The sequence below is a fragment of the Chrysemys picta genome, chromosome 5, assembly GCF_011386835.1.
Source record: "Chrysemys picta bellii isolate R12L10 chromosome 5, ASM1138683v2, whole genome shotgun sequence".
NCBI classification, from domain to species: domain Eukaryota; kingdom Metazoa; phylum Chordata; order Testudines; family Emydidae; genus Chrysemys; species Chrysemys picta.
The window spans coordinates 71,416,810-71,433,765 of record NC_088795.1 but is presented as its reverse complement, the minus strand read 5'-3'; the positions used below and the strand labels follow the sequence as shown (position 1 = coordinate 71,433,765).

General features: G+C 41.5%; 1 protein-coding gene and 1 long non-coding RNA gene across 9 annotated transcripts in view; one reads left to right on the top strand and one right to left on the bottom strand.

Annotated features, from left to right (window-relative positions):
- The window catches only part of NEK1 (NIMA related kinase 1), a 142,206-nt gene that overhangs the window by 122,473 nt on the left and 2,777 nt on the right, over positions 1–16,956 (top strand). For all 8 annotated transcript variants that reach the window (XM_065596545.1, XM_065596544.1, XM_065596547.1 and 5 more), the window contains 4 exons: positions 745–899; positions 8,844–9,055; positions 12,283–12,416; positions 12,687–12,819. In XM_065596545.1, coding sequence (XP_065452617.1) covers positions 745–899; positions 8,844–9,055; positions 12,283–12,416; positions 12,687–12,819 — 634 coding nt within the window. The remainder of the gene's footprint in view (positions 1–744; positions 900–8,843; positions 9,056–12,282; positions 12,417–12,686; positions 12,820–16,956) is intronic.
- LOC135983678 (uncharacterized) lies at positions 14,873–16,902 on the bottom strand. The gene is made up of 2 exons (XR_010601412.1): positions 16,767–16,902; positions 14,873–15,068 (listed from the first exon to the last, which is right to left on the bottom strand). It is a non-coding gene; the product is annotated as an uncharacterized LOC135983678 (long non-coding RNA).

The following is a 16,956-nucleotide window of genomic DNA, read 5'->3' as shown; positions in this document are numbered from 1 at the left end:
TTCACACCTCAGGACTCAAAAGCACATGAGGCCTATGACTCATGCCCAGGATCTCAAAAAAACATTAGGTCTTGCAGCTCTGGACATTGCCTACCCTACACCGAGCCCAAGTTTAACAAGGTGATAACAGGACCAACCCTTTGAACAGGGCAGTGGTCCCACTTAGCACGCAGCACAAGTGGCCATCCCTTTGAGAAGGGCAATGGCTCTTGGTAAACAACTTAAGGGGCCCTCCCTTTGAGAAGGGCAGTGGCCCTGGTAAACAACTTAACAGCCAGGGAGGGGCGGCCACAGGAGGAGAACAAAAACAAAATGGAGTAAGGGGACAGCTGTAAGAAACAAAATGGAATAGGGGGAAAGCTGTAACAGACACATGTATATATCATTTGTCCAATGTAATTAGTTTTTTACCTCAGTAAAGTTCTTATTTTTTAAAAAGATAATTAGCGAGAGAATGAACAGTCTCTAATATTCTTTTTATATAAATCAGTTTACATGTGTTCTGAGTTTCTCAGACCTTCTCAACACTTAAGGAACATTTTCCCATTTTAGTGGAAAGGCAAAACATGCAGTCTCATATGTTCCATACTTAGTTTACTAACTGTGTAGAGGGTTTTTTTTATATAATATTTTAAATAGGGCATCAAAACAGGTATTCCTACTTTGATTTGATCTTTAATTTCCAGTTCTGTTTCTTGTTTGTTGTTGAATATCCTAAACTGAAGTTTTTTATGACCTTTTCAGATGTTAAGAACATGTTCACTCCCAGATCTTTCCAAGTTGTACAGAACACTAGTTGATGTTCCCATTGTAGCAGATGTACAACATCAAGACAACCTTGAAATAGAGGATATGGACGATGAGCATGTCAAAGAAGGGCATTCTGATTCTGAAGACATGTAAGCATAAAATATTTATCAACTACTGCAAAAAATATAAAGACCTCTTCATTTAACTGAAATATACTAGAAAATAACTATTAACCTCATCCACCTATACTTCTATTTTATCTCTTTTATTGGACCAACTTCTGTTTGTGAAAAAGAGAAGGTTTCAAGCTACACAGAGCTCTTCCTCATGTCTGGAAAAGGTACTTAGAGTGTCACGCCTAAGTACCAGGTGGAACAGGTAGTTTAGCATAAGTAGTTAGGTGAAGTGGTCCTTGAATGGTCCCTTAGAATTTGTGCTAACGACTTATTCTAAGCTATCTGTTCGACCTTTTACCCAGAGTGTCTCAGCTAAATACCTTACCCAGACATGAGGAAGAGCTCTGGGTAGCTCAAAACCGTGTCAGAAATTAGTCCAATAAAAGATATAACCTCACACACCTTGTATCCCTAATATCCTGGGACTAACATGGCTACAACAACACTGCATAAAAAACAGAGGTATGTTTTAGTCTCTCCCATCTTAAACCAAAACCAAAACCCTACCCGTAACACTTCTTACCACTCCATCTTTTTTCCTTTCATCTCTAAGCTCATTGAATGCACTGTCAGCAACTGTTGTCTGGAGTTCATCTCCTCTAGTTCATTCCTAGATGCTCTTCAGGCCCCTTGCATGTCAGTAAAACCAAACTCTTGTTGACACTAATTATTCCTTTCTACTTGAAGTTCAGAACCCAGTACTCTATCCTTGTTCTCTTTGACCTGGCAACCACCTTTGACATAACTGACCATGTTCTTCTTGAAATCTTGTCTTCCATTGATTTCCATGGCTCTGTCCTCTCCTTGTTCTTCTCCTATCTCTCTAATTGCTCCTTTAGCGTGTTCTTTGAAGGATCACCTATAAAAGCTCTGTCCTTGGTCATCTCCTCTTCTCCCTCTACACCTTATCTCTGGGTAATCTTATCTGCAAACACAAAATTCAACTACCATTTCTATGTGGAAGATTCATGGATCTACCTCTCTATTCCAGACCTGTCGCCTTCTGTCCAAACTATAATCCTTGCCTGTCTCTTTGTCCTCTCCTAGTGGATATCTAGTTGTCAGCTCAAACAGAACATGGCTGAAACAGAGTTTTTAATCTCTTCTCCTCCCAACCCTCCCACTACAATTCTATCTGCAACTTCCTTTCTTGATCACCGTGGACAACACTAGCCGCCCGTCTATCACTCAGGTCGATAACCTAGGTGTCATCTTTGACATGGATCTCTTTGTAGGTCCGCTCACGTTATGTCTAAATCTTGTTGATTCTTTCTGCACAATGTATTTAAGATGCAGCCTTTCCTCTCCACCTACAGAGCCAAAAATCTCATCTAGGTTTCTCATCATCTTGTGTTTTGATTACTGCAACATCGTTTACTGTGGTTTTGACAAATGCAATCTTGCCCCACGCATATGCATCCAGAATGCTGCTGAAAAGATTGTTATCCTTCCCCATTGCTTCTACTGTGTCACGCCTTCTCTTTGCATCGCTACCTTGTCTCTCCCTCTTCTCTGTTGCATAAGAACAGCCATACTGCATCAGACTAATTGTCCATCTAGCCCAATGCTAGATGCTTCAGAGGGAATGAATTGAACAGTGCAATCAAGTAATCTATCCTGTTGCCAGTCCTGGTTTCTGGTAGTCAGAAGCTTAGGGACAAACACAACATGGAGTTGTCCCTGACCATCTTGGCTAATAGCCATTGATGGACTTATCTTCCATGAAATTGTCTAATTCTTTTTTTAACCCAGTAATACTTTTGGCCTTTACAACAACTCCTGGCAACGAGTTCCACAGGTTGACTGTGTGTTGTGTAAAGAAGTAATTCCTTTTGTTTCTTTTAAACTTGCTACCTATTAATTTCATTGAGTGAACTTTGATATTTGTATTATGTAAAGGGATAAATAACACTTCCTTATTCTCTTTCTCAACATCATATCATGACTTTATACACCTCCATAATAGACCCCCTCTTAGTCATCTGTTTTCCAAGTTGAACAGTTTCTTTTTAATCTCTCCTTATGTGGAAGCTGTTCGATACCCCTAATCTTTCTCCCCCACCCCTTCTCTGTACCTTTCCCAATTCTAACATCTTTTTTGAGTGGGGGGTGACCAAAACTGCATGCCCTATTCAAGGTGTGGGTATACCATTGAATATGGCATATTTTCTGTTTTAGAAACCATTAGGAAATGAATACATACTAACATTGTTAGCTTTTTTTCACTCCTGCTGCACATTGAGCAGATGTTTTCAGCGAACTATCTGCAATGACTCCAAGATCTTTTTCTTGGGTGGTAACAGTTAATTTAGACCCCATCGCTTTGTATGTATAGCTGGGATTATTTTTTCCAGTGTGCATTAATTTGCACATCTGCTATTTTCTTATCCGGTCACCCAGTTTTGTGAGATCCCTTTGTAATTCTTCACAGTTTGCTTTGGACTTAAGATAGTTAAGTAATTTAGTATCCTCTGCAAATTTTGCCACCTGTTTACCCCTTTTTCCAGATCATTTCTGAATATGCTGAACAGCACTAGTCCCAGTCCAGATCCTTGGGGGGAACCCCACTGTTTACCTCTCTCCTCTATGAAAACTTACCATTTATTCCTACTGTTTCCTGTCTTGTAACCAATTACTGATCCAAAGATGACCTCCTTTCTTATCCTATGACTGCTTACTTTGCTTAAGAGCCTTTGGTGAGGGACCTTGTCAAGGACGTTCAGAAAGTCCAAGTACCCGGTAGCCACTAAATTACCTTTGTCCACATGTTTGTTGACACCATCAAAGAATTCTAACAGATTGATGAGGCATGATTTCCCTTTACAAAATCCATGTTGACTGTTCCCCAACAATACTCCTGAGGGAATTCTGTGCCAAAGAAATTAAAATTCTGCCACAATATTTTAAAATTCTGCATATTGAATTTGTCAAAATAATACAATGTAATCACACCATTTTCAATTATTTGCTGACAAGTATTTTGAAATAAATTACCAAAAAAATTGAAAATGGTGTGATTAATTGTTGTTTCTGTTATTTTGACAATTAAAATATGCAGAATTTTAAATTGGTTCAATTTTTTTGGTGCAGAATTCCCTCAAGAGTACCAGGGTTCTGTGTGGCACAGTCTGGGTGCAGGCAGCTCGGTGGGGGGTCTGGGTGGAGGGGGAATAGGACTCTGCTGGGGAGTCCAGGTGAAGGTGGTTAGGGCTCAGTGGGGGGGGGGTTAGGGGAGTGGGTCTGAGGGTGGTCATGGTATAGCTGGTTGGGACTCAGTCAGGGGGGCCTGGATATGGGGAGCTCCTGATGCAGGGGCTGAGGCTCATGGGGTGAGGATTTGGGGGGCTTGGTAGGGGGGTTCTGAATGTGGGGGGCTCCTGATGTGGAGGGAATTTGGGGGGGAGGGGTTCTGGGTGCGCAGGTGGGGGAGGGGTCACTGTACAAGAAGCTGTTCACCCCTCCCCCTCCCCCTCCCCTTCCCCCCCGATCCCAATGCTGAGCCTCCCACTGTCATCCTTTTCCTCCGCCCTCTCCTCCCCCGGCGGTGCCGAGCTTCCTGCAGCCAGGGAAAGTTTCTGGGGCTTGATCTGACCAGCCCCGTCTGTTCCATGCAGGGAAGGAGGAGAGGGAGGGTGAACTCCATCTCTGTCCTCCTCTTCCTCCCTCTCCCCCGCACCCCGCAGCTGCTAATGTCCCTGGATGACCAGGACCAGACCCCTCCCCGCCCGAGTGATTTACCTCTCTTTCCCAGCGGCCTGAACAGACACGTCTGTGCTAGGGATGCCAACTTTCTGTTTGCAGAAAACTGAACGCCCCAGCCACGCCCCTTCCCCGAGGCCCACCCGACCCCCTCTCGGAGGCCCCGCCCATCACTCACTCCATCCTCACTCACTCCTTCTTATTGGGCAGGAGGTTGGAGTGCAGGAAGGGGCTCTGGCCTGGGGCCGAGGGATTTGGAGTTCAGGATGGGGCTCCAGGCTGGGGCAAGGGGTTGGGGTGTGGGCTCCGGTACGGAGCTTGGGTGCAGGAGGGGGCCGGGCAGGGGATTGGGGCACAGGAGGGGGTTCGGGCTCCGGGTGGTGCTCACCTCAGGCAGTTCCTGGAAGTGGCGACATGTCCCTTCTGCTCCTAAGTGCAGGGGAGACGAAGGGGCTCTGCGCGCCACCCCCAGCCATAGACGCAGCTCCCATTGGCCACATTCCCAGCCAATGGGAACTTCGGAGCCGGTGCTCACGGTGGGAGCCTCCCTGGCTGTCCCTGCACCTAGGAGCCAGAGGGATATGTCCTCTTCCAGGAGTGGCTTGGAGCCAGGTAGGGAGCCTGCCTTCACTGCAACCGGACATTTATCGGCCCGGTCAGCGATGCTGACAGGAGCCGCAAGGGTCCCTTTTCTGGGTGTTCCGGTTGAAAACTGGACATCTGGCAACCCTAGTCTGAGCTGCTGAGGAGGAGTGAGTTGAGTACTGGTGCAGTTTCCCTTTGCTTCCTCACAGGAATCATTTTCTGCAAGGAAGCAAAGGGAATTTGTGGGGAGGGAGCATTTTTCTGCTGCATCATAGTCGCACAGAATTTCTCCAGGAGTACCAACAATCATGTTCAGCTATTTGTCTGATAATTTATTTGATAGTTTAAACCAATTTGCCTGGTACTGAAGTTAGGCTTACTGGCCTGTAATTTCCAGGGTCACATCGGGAGCCTTTCTTAAAAAATAGACATTACATCTGGTATAGAGGCTGAGTTAAGTGGTAGGTTACATACCATAGTAAGTAGCTCTGCAGTATCATATTTGAGTTCCTTCAGAACTCTTAGGTGAATACCATGTGGTCCTGGTGACTTATTTCTGTTTAATTTTATCAATTTGTTCCAAAACCACCACCAACAACTCAATCTGCAACAGTTCCTCAGATTAGTCACTTAAAAAGAATGGCTCAGATATGGGAATCTCCTTCACATCCTCTGCAGTGAAGACTGATGCAAAGAATTAATTTAGCTTCTCCACAATGGTCTTGTCTTCCTTGTGTGCTCCTTTAATGGCTCCACTTATTGTTCGGCAGTCTTCCTGCTTCTGATGTACTTACAAAAACTAACAGCAAAAATATTTGTATCTTTTGCTAGTTGCTCTTCAAATTCTTTTTTGGCTTGTCTAATTATATGTTTACATTTGACTTGCCAGAGTTTGTTCCTTTCTATTTTTCTCAGTAGGATTTGACTTCCAATTTTTAAAGATAACTTTTTGTCTCTCACCACCTGATCAGTTATACAGAGTTTGTCTTCACTTACAAGGCCCTTCACAGCCTATTTCCACTCTGCCTATCATTTTTCATTCACTATCAAGATGTTGCCTCCTGCCTTCAATTGGCCCACTTGTTAAATTTTCAAATAAGCACCTTTGTGCTTTCTCCCATGCTGCCTTTCCATGCTTGGATGTAAACATCTGCAAAGTTACCTCAGAATCCTCCTTTGCTGTGACTCCTACAAAAAACTTAATAGTTAGGATGCTGGTGTGCTGAGACCACTGCCTATCATGCTGACCAATATTGTTTCCTTGTATTCTCTATCTGTTGTGTCTTGTTGTGACATTTCCCTCTGGTTATCTGGACTAGTGACCTGCTAGGTCACTCCGGTCCTTGACTCTGGGAACCAGCCTTACCCTGCTCTGCTGTGAGAACCCCCATTCCCGGGATGTTCACGCTCAGCCTCTGGCACGTAAGCTGCTCCTTGGATTGTGCAACTGAATGATATTAGCCAGTACCTCCGGTCCCAGACACAACCCTAGGAACCTCCGTCTTGCAGTGTCCAGTTACGCCCGCTGGACTCTGCAAGCTTATATGAGTTTGTCAGTTTAACAAAGAAATTAATATGCACCAGGCTTGTTATCCCAAGGGGAGTCTCTATCACGCTTCAAACCAAATGCACTGTTTCAGGTAGACTAAACAAACAAATGTATTAACTGCAAAGAGATTTTAAGTGATTATAAGTCAAAGCATAACAAGTCAGATTTGGTCAAATGAAATAAAAGCAAAACACATTCTAAGCTGATCTTAACACCCCCAATGCCCTTACAAATTTAGATGTTGGTTGCTCTTCAGCCAAGCTCTCCCCTTTGATCAGCACTTCAGGCACTTGGTATGGTGTCTGTAAATGTAGGTGGAAGAGAAAGAGAGCATGGCAAATGTCTCCCCTTTTGTCATGTCCTTTCTTCCCTCTTGGCTTTGCTCCCTCCCCCTTTCAGAGTCTGGTGAGCTTTACCTCATCGCATTTCCAAACTGACCAAAGGAAGGGGGGTGACTCCCTCGAGAGTCTTTTGTTGCTGCCTAAGCCAGCACCCTTTGTTCCTGTGAGGCTGGGCTGGGTTTGTCCCATACCTGCCCTGATGAGGTGTGAACTGCCTCTCAGCTCTTGGAGAGTTTTTGCCTGGGCTTATTTTAAGCCATGAGGATACATTTTCAGCCTCATAACTACATACATGAAATTATAACCTATAACATTACTGTAACAATAATGCTCAGTGCATCATGAGCCGTCTGAAGACACCCGACATGACAAATTTTGCATTGGATACCACACAATCATTTTACAAGGATGAACATGGGGGTGTATGGTGTTCCCCCGAAGTACAGATTGTCACACTCATCTTATACCGGAGCCATCTTTTTGTTCCGTGTGTACAGTGCCTAGCACAGTGGGGTCCTGTGACTAAGGCTCCTAGGTGGTACAAATAGTAATAGAATAAACATAGCCAAGCTGCATTCCAAATTGGGGACAGTGGGTGCATGCTGGGGAAACTAATGTGCTGGCCTTTTACCTGTGGTGAACACGGTCTTCAAGACAACCAAATGTATCAAATTGTTTCAATGAAACTTCAGTTTGAACATAAGTTATGGCAAAGCATAAAATACCACCGGAGGCTGAAGACTTGTGGAAAATATTCTGCTAAATCTCTTACAATTTAAAAACGGTTCAGTAAGTTACTGTCATGAGCTGCTTCTAAATTTAAATACTTCTATATATTTTACAGTCTAAATGTATTCTTCCAAGACTGGGGTGTTTTGTAGTATATTATATAGGTATAGAAAACAGATGTGGTACTGTCACTGCTTATCAGGTACCTTATCACCATGGCAAATTAAGTTGTACTATTATAGTGAAGGTTCACTCAGGATAAGTGTAACTCTATACCTGGCTTCTTCCTCAGTGAGAGACCGCTGGTTTGCCCTTATATTTCTGAAAATGTCAGAGGCAATTCATACTTGTCCACGGGGCTCTAGGACTTGTTTGCTTCCCTTTCATCCTTACCCCAGTTTCTCACTCCAGCAAACAAACAGAGCAGTGGTACAGCAATCCTGCTTTATCCATTGCTATCTTAATTTGGGGGCAGCAGTGAGAGAAACCTTTTTTTTCCCCCACTCTCCTTTTGCTTAGTGGACCAAAAGTTAAGGGCTTTATTCATGAGACAGAACTAATGCCGAGCTGTTTCCCTTCTTCTCCCACACACTTCATTGTGGTGTGGGACAGGCCAAATGGAGCAACCCAAAGACCTAGCAATGCTCCATCTGCAAGATGATCCTCTCAGATGTCTCAGAATGGGAATTCTGCCATGACTGCTCCCAGCTCGAAGGGCAGGCTCTTGCTATTCATTGTATTCAAGCTGTAAAAGAGAAAGAGCCCATCAGTCTAAGTGAATGCAAGATGTTTTCTTTAAGAAAAAATGGTAATGTATCATTTGCCAGTGTAATCGTCTAACTGCCACACAAGTATAAGGTTTGGAATGACCTTTCTACCTAAGATAAGGAGGGGAAATATCACCCTTTTTCCAAGAATATGCCTAAACATTTTGGTTCAGATTTAGGAGAACTTGAGAACTGTCTGGATGGTGTTACCTTTATATATTATTTGTGTATATTTCTCTTCTCCTAGTACATTTGGTGAGGCAGATACAGACTTACGGGCGCTTCAGGCCTCGATGGAACAGTTACTTAGGGAGCAGCCTAGTGAGGAATTCAGTGAAGAGGAGTTGTCAACCTTAAAGGCCGATACTGCAGCACGCATAACAAATGGTACCGAACAGGTTGATGAGGATGACAACAACCCCAGCAGTGAAAGTGTACTTAATGAAGAATGGCAGTCAGGTATAAACTTTGTTACTTGTAATTTCTCTTACTGATATAAATACAGAATTCAGTAACAATTCTATGAAGGGCTTTAGCATACAGTCTGTATAAAAGACATTATACAGAATTAAGCTTAATTTTATTGCAAAACTTGGAAAAATCATATTACGATAAGATTTTATTTAGGGTCATAGCATATAACCAGTGTTGAAGGGAAATGTTTAGTATTTGGTGGACAATGATTACAAATGAGTATGAAGTAACTTTGTTATCTAGAACTGTTACCTTCAGGAAAGGTCCAAGACTATGTACTGCTCACATAATCTTTTTCCACCTACTGTGTATGATTGTGTCACATAAATATGAACAGGAAATATTAGCTGGTGTGACTGGAGTAATGAGAAGCTGCATTAGGATAAAGCATACAAGAGACATGAGATTTTTCAACCTTGCCATTACTAGAAATATCTATTAATGCAGTGGAACTGAAAATATGATTTAAGTAGTTTCAGAAAATCCTATTACCTTGCTGCTTTTAGGATGTGATGTTAGCAGCATAAAATGCTGTGCTAAAGTCTTAATCTTACACTTTAGGTTCTAAAATTCTGGTTAAAAGCAGAATATTTTAGTACTGCTTAAAAAGGCAAACATGAAAATTTAGAAAGTGGTCAGAATAAATTAATGAATTTTAATGAGTTCTACGTTGTGTGGGAATATAGTATAATTTATGTAAGTGTAAAAGCATAACAGTATTCAAGAAATGAGGTTGTATAGATCTCTATAATTCTTGGATTGATGTAGGGTACGTCTCAACAAACCAAAGATATGTGATGTCCTTGTAGTATAATACTTCGATTTATAATTAGTACCTTTTTATGAGAGATCTCAAAGGCTTTTCTAAAAATTAAATGAGCCTCACAAACTACTACTTCTTTTCTCCTCCTAGTTCCCACTTGTCTCTATAGATATCCCCATTTTACAGGTAATTAAAAGTGTTGCACACACTTGAATTTTTATCACAAGTCTCTCACTATTGGTGTCTTCTTAACGTGACTCCAGGAGCTGGGGCATTATTTCATGAGAATCTTAGGTTTCATTTTTAATGAAAAAAAAAAGTTTTTTAGACCTTTATGATACAGAGAAAATCTTGAAAACACAACTCCTACATGCTCAAAATCCAGAGAGCAAAAAAAACCCTGTATAATATAGTGCTTTAAAGATGTCATGATTTGAAGGTAAGCTTATGATTTTTGAACACTTTAGGTTGGCAATACTGGATTAAGCTTGTAATTTGGTCAAGACTGTAACTTACCACAGTCATGGAAAGAGTTAGTGGTAGAACTGGCAATTAAAATTTGGTACTGGAAGTTGAGATTTCTGGGTTTTAACTACTAGACAATGCTACCTACTTTGCAAAATTTGTTAATGTAAGCTTTATGACATTCCGGGTTTCTATTGACAATTTTAAAAAATGCGCAGTAATAGGTATGTGCTCCCTACATTAAATTGGAAACACAAATCTCCTCTCGAAGTCCATCCATCATGTTGCACAGATCTCTGAGCTATTGTCAGAAGTGAACCCAAGGGTTGCGTACATGTTGTTTTAGGGGGAGACTTAGGACAATTAGGTACCCACCTTTGAAAATCATCCCTTAATGATAAAGATTGTATATGTTCTGCCTAAATCAGTGGATGGGTACATTTTATTAATCTGTTAGAGTAGAACCTCAGCGTTACAAACACCAGAGTTACGAACTGACTAGTCAACTACACACCTCATTTGGAACCGGAAGTATGCAATCAGGCAGCAGCAGAGACAAGAAGGAAAAAAAAAAGGCAAATAAAGTATAGTACTGTGTTAAACATAAACTACTAAAAAAAAGAGAAGGAAACTGATCCTCTGCTTGTTTCATTGGAAGCAGCATTTTTCTTCTGTATAGTAAAGTTTCAAAGCTGTATTAAGTCAGTGTTCAGTTGTAAACTTTTGAAAACAACCATAACATTTTGTTCAGAGTTACGAACAACCTTCATTCCTGAGGTGTTCATAACTCTGAGGTTCTACTGTATATAAAAATGTTGCTTAACATGTACAGAGCAATAGAGAAAGTGAAGACACATTTGCTGTTCCTGTTTCCTACTCCCGTTAAAAGGTCTCTGAATTGTCTGTTTCTGACCAGATAGCATGTGGTTTTCCGTAGATGAGGTATTATCTTGGTTTCCTTAATGTAAAGAAATTCCTTAATAAGGCTTGGAAGCTCACTCATGCTTAATAGCTCATCTCTCGTACGCTAATTCTCTTGGGTTATGTCTCGACTCAAAAAATAAATTGTTTTTAAAATGTGTTGGCTAACAGGATTTAAAATAATAATTTCTATCTTGTGCAGGCCAGGCAAATAATACTTTAAAAATATATATATTTTTAATCTGGTTGTGGTTCACTCTAAGCTCCCACTTGGATTGACCATGACCAACTAACAAGTTTAACAACATGACTTGTCTTCACTATGTGCAGAGTCCATCTGTTTTTCTTCCCTACACACTAGGGCTCATGTGGGCTAATTTTGCTACCCAGGATGTGAAGTGAGAATTTGGGAGTTACCTAAATTATGACTGGGTCTTCCCAGAAGTCACCTAGATTTATTGTGGTTCGAGAAGGACTTACGTTAGCACAGAAGGAATCCAAACAGATAATTCTTTATATCAAATCTTTATCTGCAGATGGAAGATTAGATGCCAGATTAAGGACTTGTTTTGTAGGCTTTTGCAACCTACAATGGTGTTTTAGACCCATCTTTGAGATTTATGGAGTGGTTACGTGGAACTTTACCCAGCAATTCTGTATCAGTGCCCAGATTAAGTCAGATGTCTGTTTTGGGACAGCTGTTTTATTGAATTTTTGTGAATTGTTACTGTTGGTTAATCTACAGCATGGGGTGTATGGAGAAGACAGCTACATAACATCACTTCGACTGTATTGGTTCCACAGAGCCACATTCGTTCACCTTCTTTCCTCACAGTTTCTTCAGACCATCCAAAGGAGAAAGAGTCTATTACTGCTTTTAATTAGTGTCTCAGTGCTGTTGTGAATGTGTGGTAGCATGTGGCACACTCTTGAGGTGAACTGCCTTCAATTTGATTCAAGGGTCTGGGTGGACTTCAAAAGTTCAGGTGCATGGAAGCAATATATTCAGAACTGAAGTGGGATTAAACTTCGAATTTTCTCCTTTTGTATTTTCTTTTCCTAGACAACAGTGATGGGGATATTGCCAGTGAATGTGAAGCATATGACAGTGTCTTCAGCCATTTGGAAGAGTTGAGATATAATCTGGAACAGGAAATAGGCTTTGATAAATTCATTGAAGTTTATGATAAAATAAAGGTTTGTGGAGTGCTCTAAGTGAAAAATAGATCAATCTACCTTGAGTTGCTTATTGATGCATAGTGTTGTGACTAGAATTTATGAACATTGCTCTAACTTTGTATTCTGTTCAGCATATTAATGCTAATACAGAAAATTTCATTTTATGTGACCTAAAAGATAAATGTTTTGTGTTAATCCATGATTCTTTTTTTATAAATTTGTAAATTGTTTCACTTTATGATCACTTCAAATTTTAAATTGGACCACTTGCATTGTCTACTCTTATAGGCAATACATGAAGATGAAGATGAGAATATTGATATTTGTTCAACAATAGTTCAGAATATTCTGGGAAATGAATATAAACATCTGTATGCCAAGATTCTTCATTTAGTGATGGCAGATGGAGCCTATCAGGAAGGTAATGTTCTTAACACTTTACTGCAATTGCATACTATTACTGTATTATATTCTCCTACCGGGATAATCTCATTTGTAATAGTCTCTCACAATAATATTTTTTCTAAAACAAACAGTTTTAAACTCATCATTGGCTATTAATTACTTGGATTAAAATTAAAATTCACAAAGGATATTGAAAAAAATTAATCCTTACAGCAAATAGTAGCTAAGGAAATTTATCAGATTTCTCACATTGAACATTTTTTATTAATACTATGCACATTCCTTTTGTAGCTAATCACAGATATGCTCCTAAAGGTAAAGTTGGTTATTTAGCTCTGGAGCATATATGGATCAGAGCAGAAATGAGGGAGATGAAGAAATGAATAGCTGAACCCAGGCTACTAGAGGTTCTGCCTGAAAGAGATTTGTGTTATCAGACTGTTATCCCTTTGATACCTATACCATCATCCTGTACTTCTGCATCGGTACCAATGGAGTATGAGAAAGATCTGGGTCAAATCAGGCATATGGGTTCTGTGCCATCGATACCGAAGGTGGCCTTCATCATCTAATTCTTATCTATGTACCACTGGTGCCAAAAGAGTTTAGATATGCTAAAAACCTCCATGTCTCCACTAAGCCAGAATCTCTGTTTCTTAACCAAACTGGTCATCTTGGAGTACAACAATCTGCTGAGTCACCAACTCCACATCTGTCATTGAGGCCATTTTACTCACCAATTTCAGTCATCCAGGGCAAACAGTTCTCTCTCTCTCTCTCTCTCTCTCTCTCTCTGATACACACTCACACCCTACATCCACCCACCCACCTGTTCTCACCTCCCCCTGAATATGTTGAGGAGGACTCTGACTCTCAAATTTTAGTAAAGGGTTCTCCTGTATATTCTAGGAGGCATAATTTTCCCACATGTATCGATTCTATGAAAGAAACAAGACCTGAACTCCTACCCTCTGAGTATGACCAGTGGTTGATATGCCCTTCCCTATGCCCTTTGGACCCTCCCTCAGTGGCCTTGTTGGGATCCTCTGGCAATTTACCTCTTCCAGTTTAAGTCAGCATCTACTCACTCCCAAAGGGAGCATACACAATGTCATTCTTCTCAACCTCCTCTCCCCCCTTCCCAAACAGGGGAGGGGAGACTTTTGAGGAGCAGGAGGCAAGGGCTGACAAAGAGGTGATAGCTGCTATTAATATTTTGTCGTCATTGCCTGATGAAGCCATCGTGCCTTCACTAACTTCACTTCAGCTGATGTCAATAATATTGCCAATATGCTTCAGATTCCATTGGAGGAGGTCCAGAATTCTAACCATAAACTCCTGGACTTTTGCACAGCTCAGCCTATATGTGGGTGACCACCCGTCAATGAACTTTGCCAGAGCCTGCTAAGATTATCTGGCAGACTCCAGTTACCACACCACCTACTTGTAAATATGCAGCTAAAACGTACTATGTCCCACTCAAGGATTCTGAGTTTTTATTTTCTGCACTATACCTTTTGATAGTGGAGGCCATCAATGGATAAGGTAGGCAATACAATTCTAAGTCCGCCCTTTACTCCAAAGAGACAAGAGACTTGACCCCTTTGGTTGCAAGTCCTACTCCTCGGCCACATTACAGTTTCAAGTTGCAAACGAGGGGTTTATGTCAAAATATGATTATTTAAACTACAAGTTTAATTCTCTTATTCAACACTTTCCAGCTGAGCATCAGGAAGGTCAACTTTTGGCAAAAATATAATTATAGACATGCCTCCTTAGATGCTGCTTATGCTGCAGCACAGTTCATAACCACCATGACTGTGATGCGATGAGAATCTTGGTGGCAGCTATTGGGTTTGAGGTTCAGAGTACTGTTGAAGACTTTCCTTTTGACAGCCACCAAACTATTTGCTAAGTCTACCACTGACTTTCTTCACCCTCTCTGAGGGACTTAAGGACCATGCTCAAATCCCTCAGGATCTATACACCTGTGAACAAAAGAAGGTTTAGCACATCTCAAGATTTCAGAGGTCTCTTCTACACCATTTTTCTAACTTCCATAGGCCACCCGAGTTACCAACCAAGAGACCTAGATATTCGAAGAAGCCAGCTTCTGTCACAGCTACTTCGTCCCACCATTCACATCTTCTAAGCACCAGTTTTGATGGCTTGGACTGGAGTCTCAACCGATTAGTCAACAGGTCTTACTGCTATTCCGTCCTACGGTCAATCCCCCTTTTGGATACCATCTTTCTCAATTTTAAGCTGCATGAGAAAACATAACATCGGACAAATAGATATTGGAAACCATAACATCTGGTTACACCATTTCATTTCAATTCCATCCCTTGCCCGCCACCCCATCCCTTTTCAGCTACCTATTCATGATCAATTGTTGACACAAGAGATTGCCTCTCTTCTGTGTTTAGGAGCCATAAAACCGGTTCCTGTGTAGCACAAGGGAAAGGGATTCTACTCAAAGTACGTTCTGGTTTCCAAAAAGAACAGAGGATGGAGACCAATGCTAGATATCAGACATCTGAACAAATATGTGAAACAAAATAATTCAGGATTGTGACCCTTGCAGGCATAATTTCCTCTCTAGATTCTGGAGGTTGGTTTATGACTTTCAGCCTACAGGAATACATTTTCATGTGGCATTCCAACCTTCTTACAAGAGGTTTCTTCTATTCCTGTTGAACCATGACCATTACCAGTACCAGGTGCTCCTTTTTGGCCTTTCTTTGGCCCCAAGGATATTCTCAAAGGTTATAGCAGTCAACCGTACACCTTCATCATGGAGACATAATCATCTTTTCCTATCTAGGCAATTAGTTGTTCGGGGCAGACCTTATCGGAAAGTATTATCAGCGGTACAGGCGATACAATCCCAATTCTGCAGCCTAGGCCTCCAGGTCAATCTCAAGAAGTCCATTTTGATACCACTTCAGTGACTAAATTTTATTGAAGGTTTTCTGGGTGTGCTGGCAGGCAGGGCTTGTCTCCCTTCCAACAGATTTCTCACCCTCAAGAATCTTATCTCAAGACTTCAGTGCATTCCCCAATTGTCGGTAAGAAACTGTCTTCAACTGCTGGGGCACATAGCAGCTTGTATTTTGTATTTCAGCATGCCAGGTTACATCTTCGGTGTCTCCAGTGATGGCTTTGGATGGTCTACAGACTGAACAAGCACAGTCTGGACAAGCTTGTATTTGTTACCCAGTGGATTCTGCAGTCACTCAACTGATGGGAAGACCCTGTGAATATCCGTGCCAGAGCCACATTTATTCAAAATCACTCTACTGTCATGATAACATCAGATGCATTATTCTTGAGATAGGAGACACAGCTGGGACCCCACACAATTCAGGGCAAATGGTCACTGCAAGAACAGCTCTTCCGCATCAACTTTCTGGAGTTGAGATTGGTCAGAAATATTCATTTTCATTTTCTCCTTCTAATAAGAGCCAATTCAATCAAGATAATGACAGACTGCATGGCCTGCATGTATTATATCTATTGTCAGGGAGAGACACATTCCCCTCTCTTTGCACCAAAGTGATAAAACTCTGGAATTGGTGCACAGCCAACAATATAGTCCATCTCAGCTGAACTGCCTGGTATAAAAACACCATGGTGAATGACCTCTGCAGACATTGCTCCATAAATTACAAATGGGAGCTAAGTCCTCAAAAGACTTCTTAGCTTGGGGATTCCCAGAGGTCCATCTTTTTGCCCCAGCAGCCAATACGAAGTGCAACAAATTCTGTTCCAAGGCAGGTTTTGAGCCTTAATCTCTAGGAGATGCCATTTCATGAACAGGGAGCCCTCTTTTTAAGCTCATCCGCCACCACCATTGCTTCTAAAGGTTCTCAACAAGATCAAGCAAGACTGCATGGTAATCATTTTGATTGTTCCACCTTGGCTAAGACAGGCTTGGTATCCTTATCTCATCCAACTTACCTCTTACCCATCTGTTGTCTCAGAATGCTGGTCAGACACTTCATCCCAACCTGGAGGTTCTGCGGCTCCTTGCAACCCTCAGTGGTTCTCAAGGTTAGAGATTTCCTGTTCATTAGAAGTGCAACAGGTATTAATGAATAGTAGAAAGGAATCTATAAGCCATAATTACCTCCAGAAAAGGACATATCTT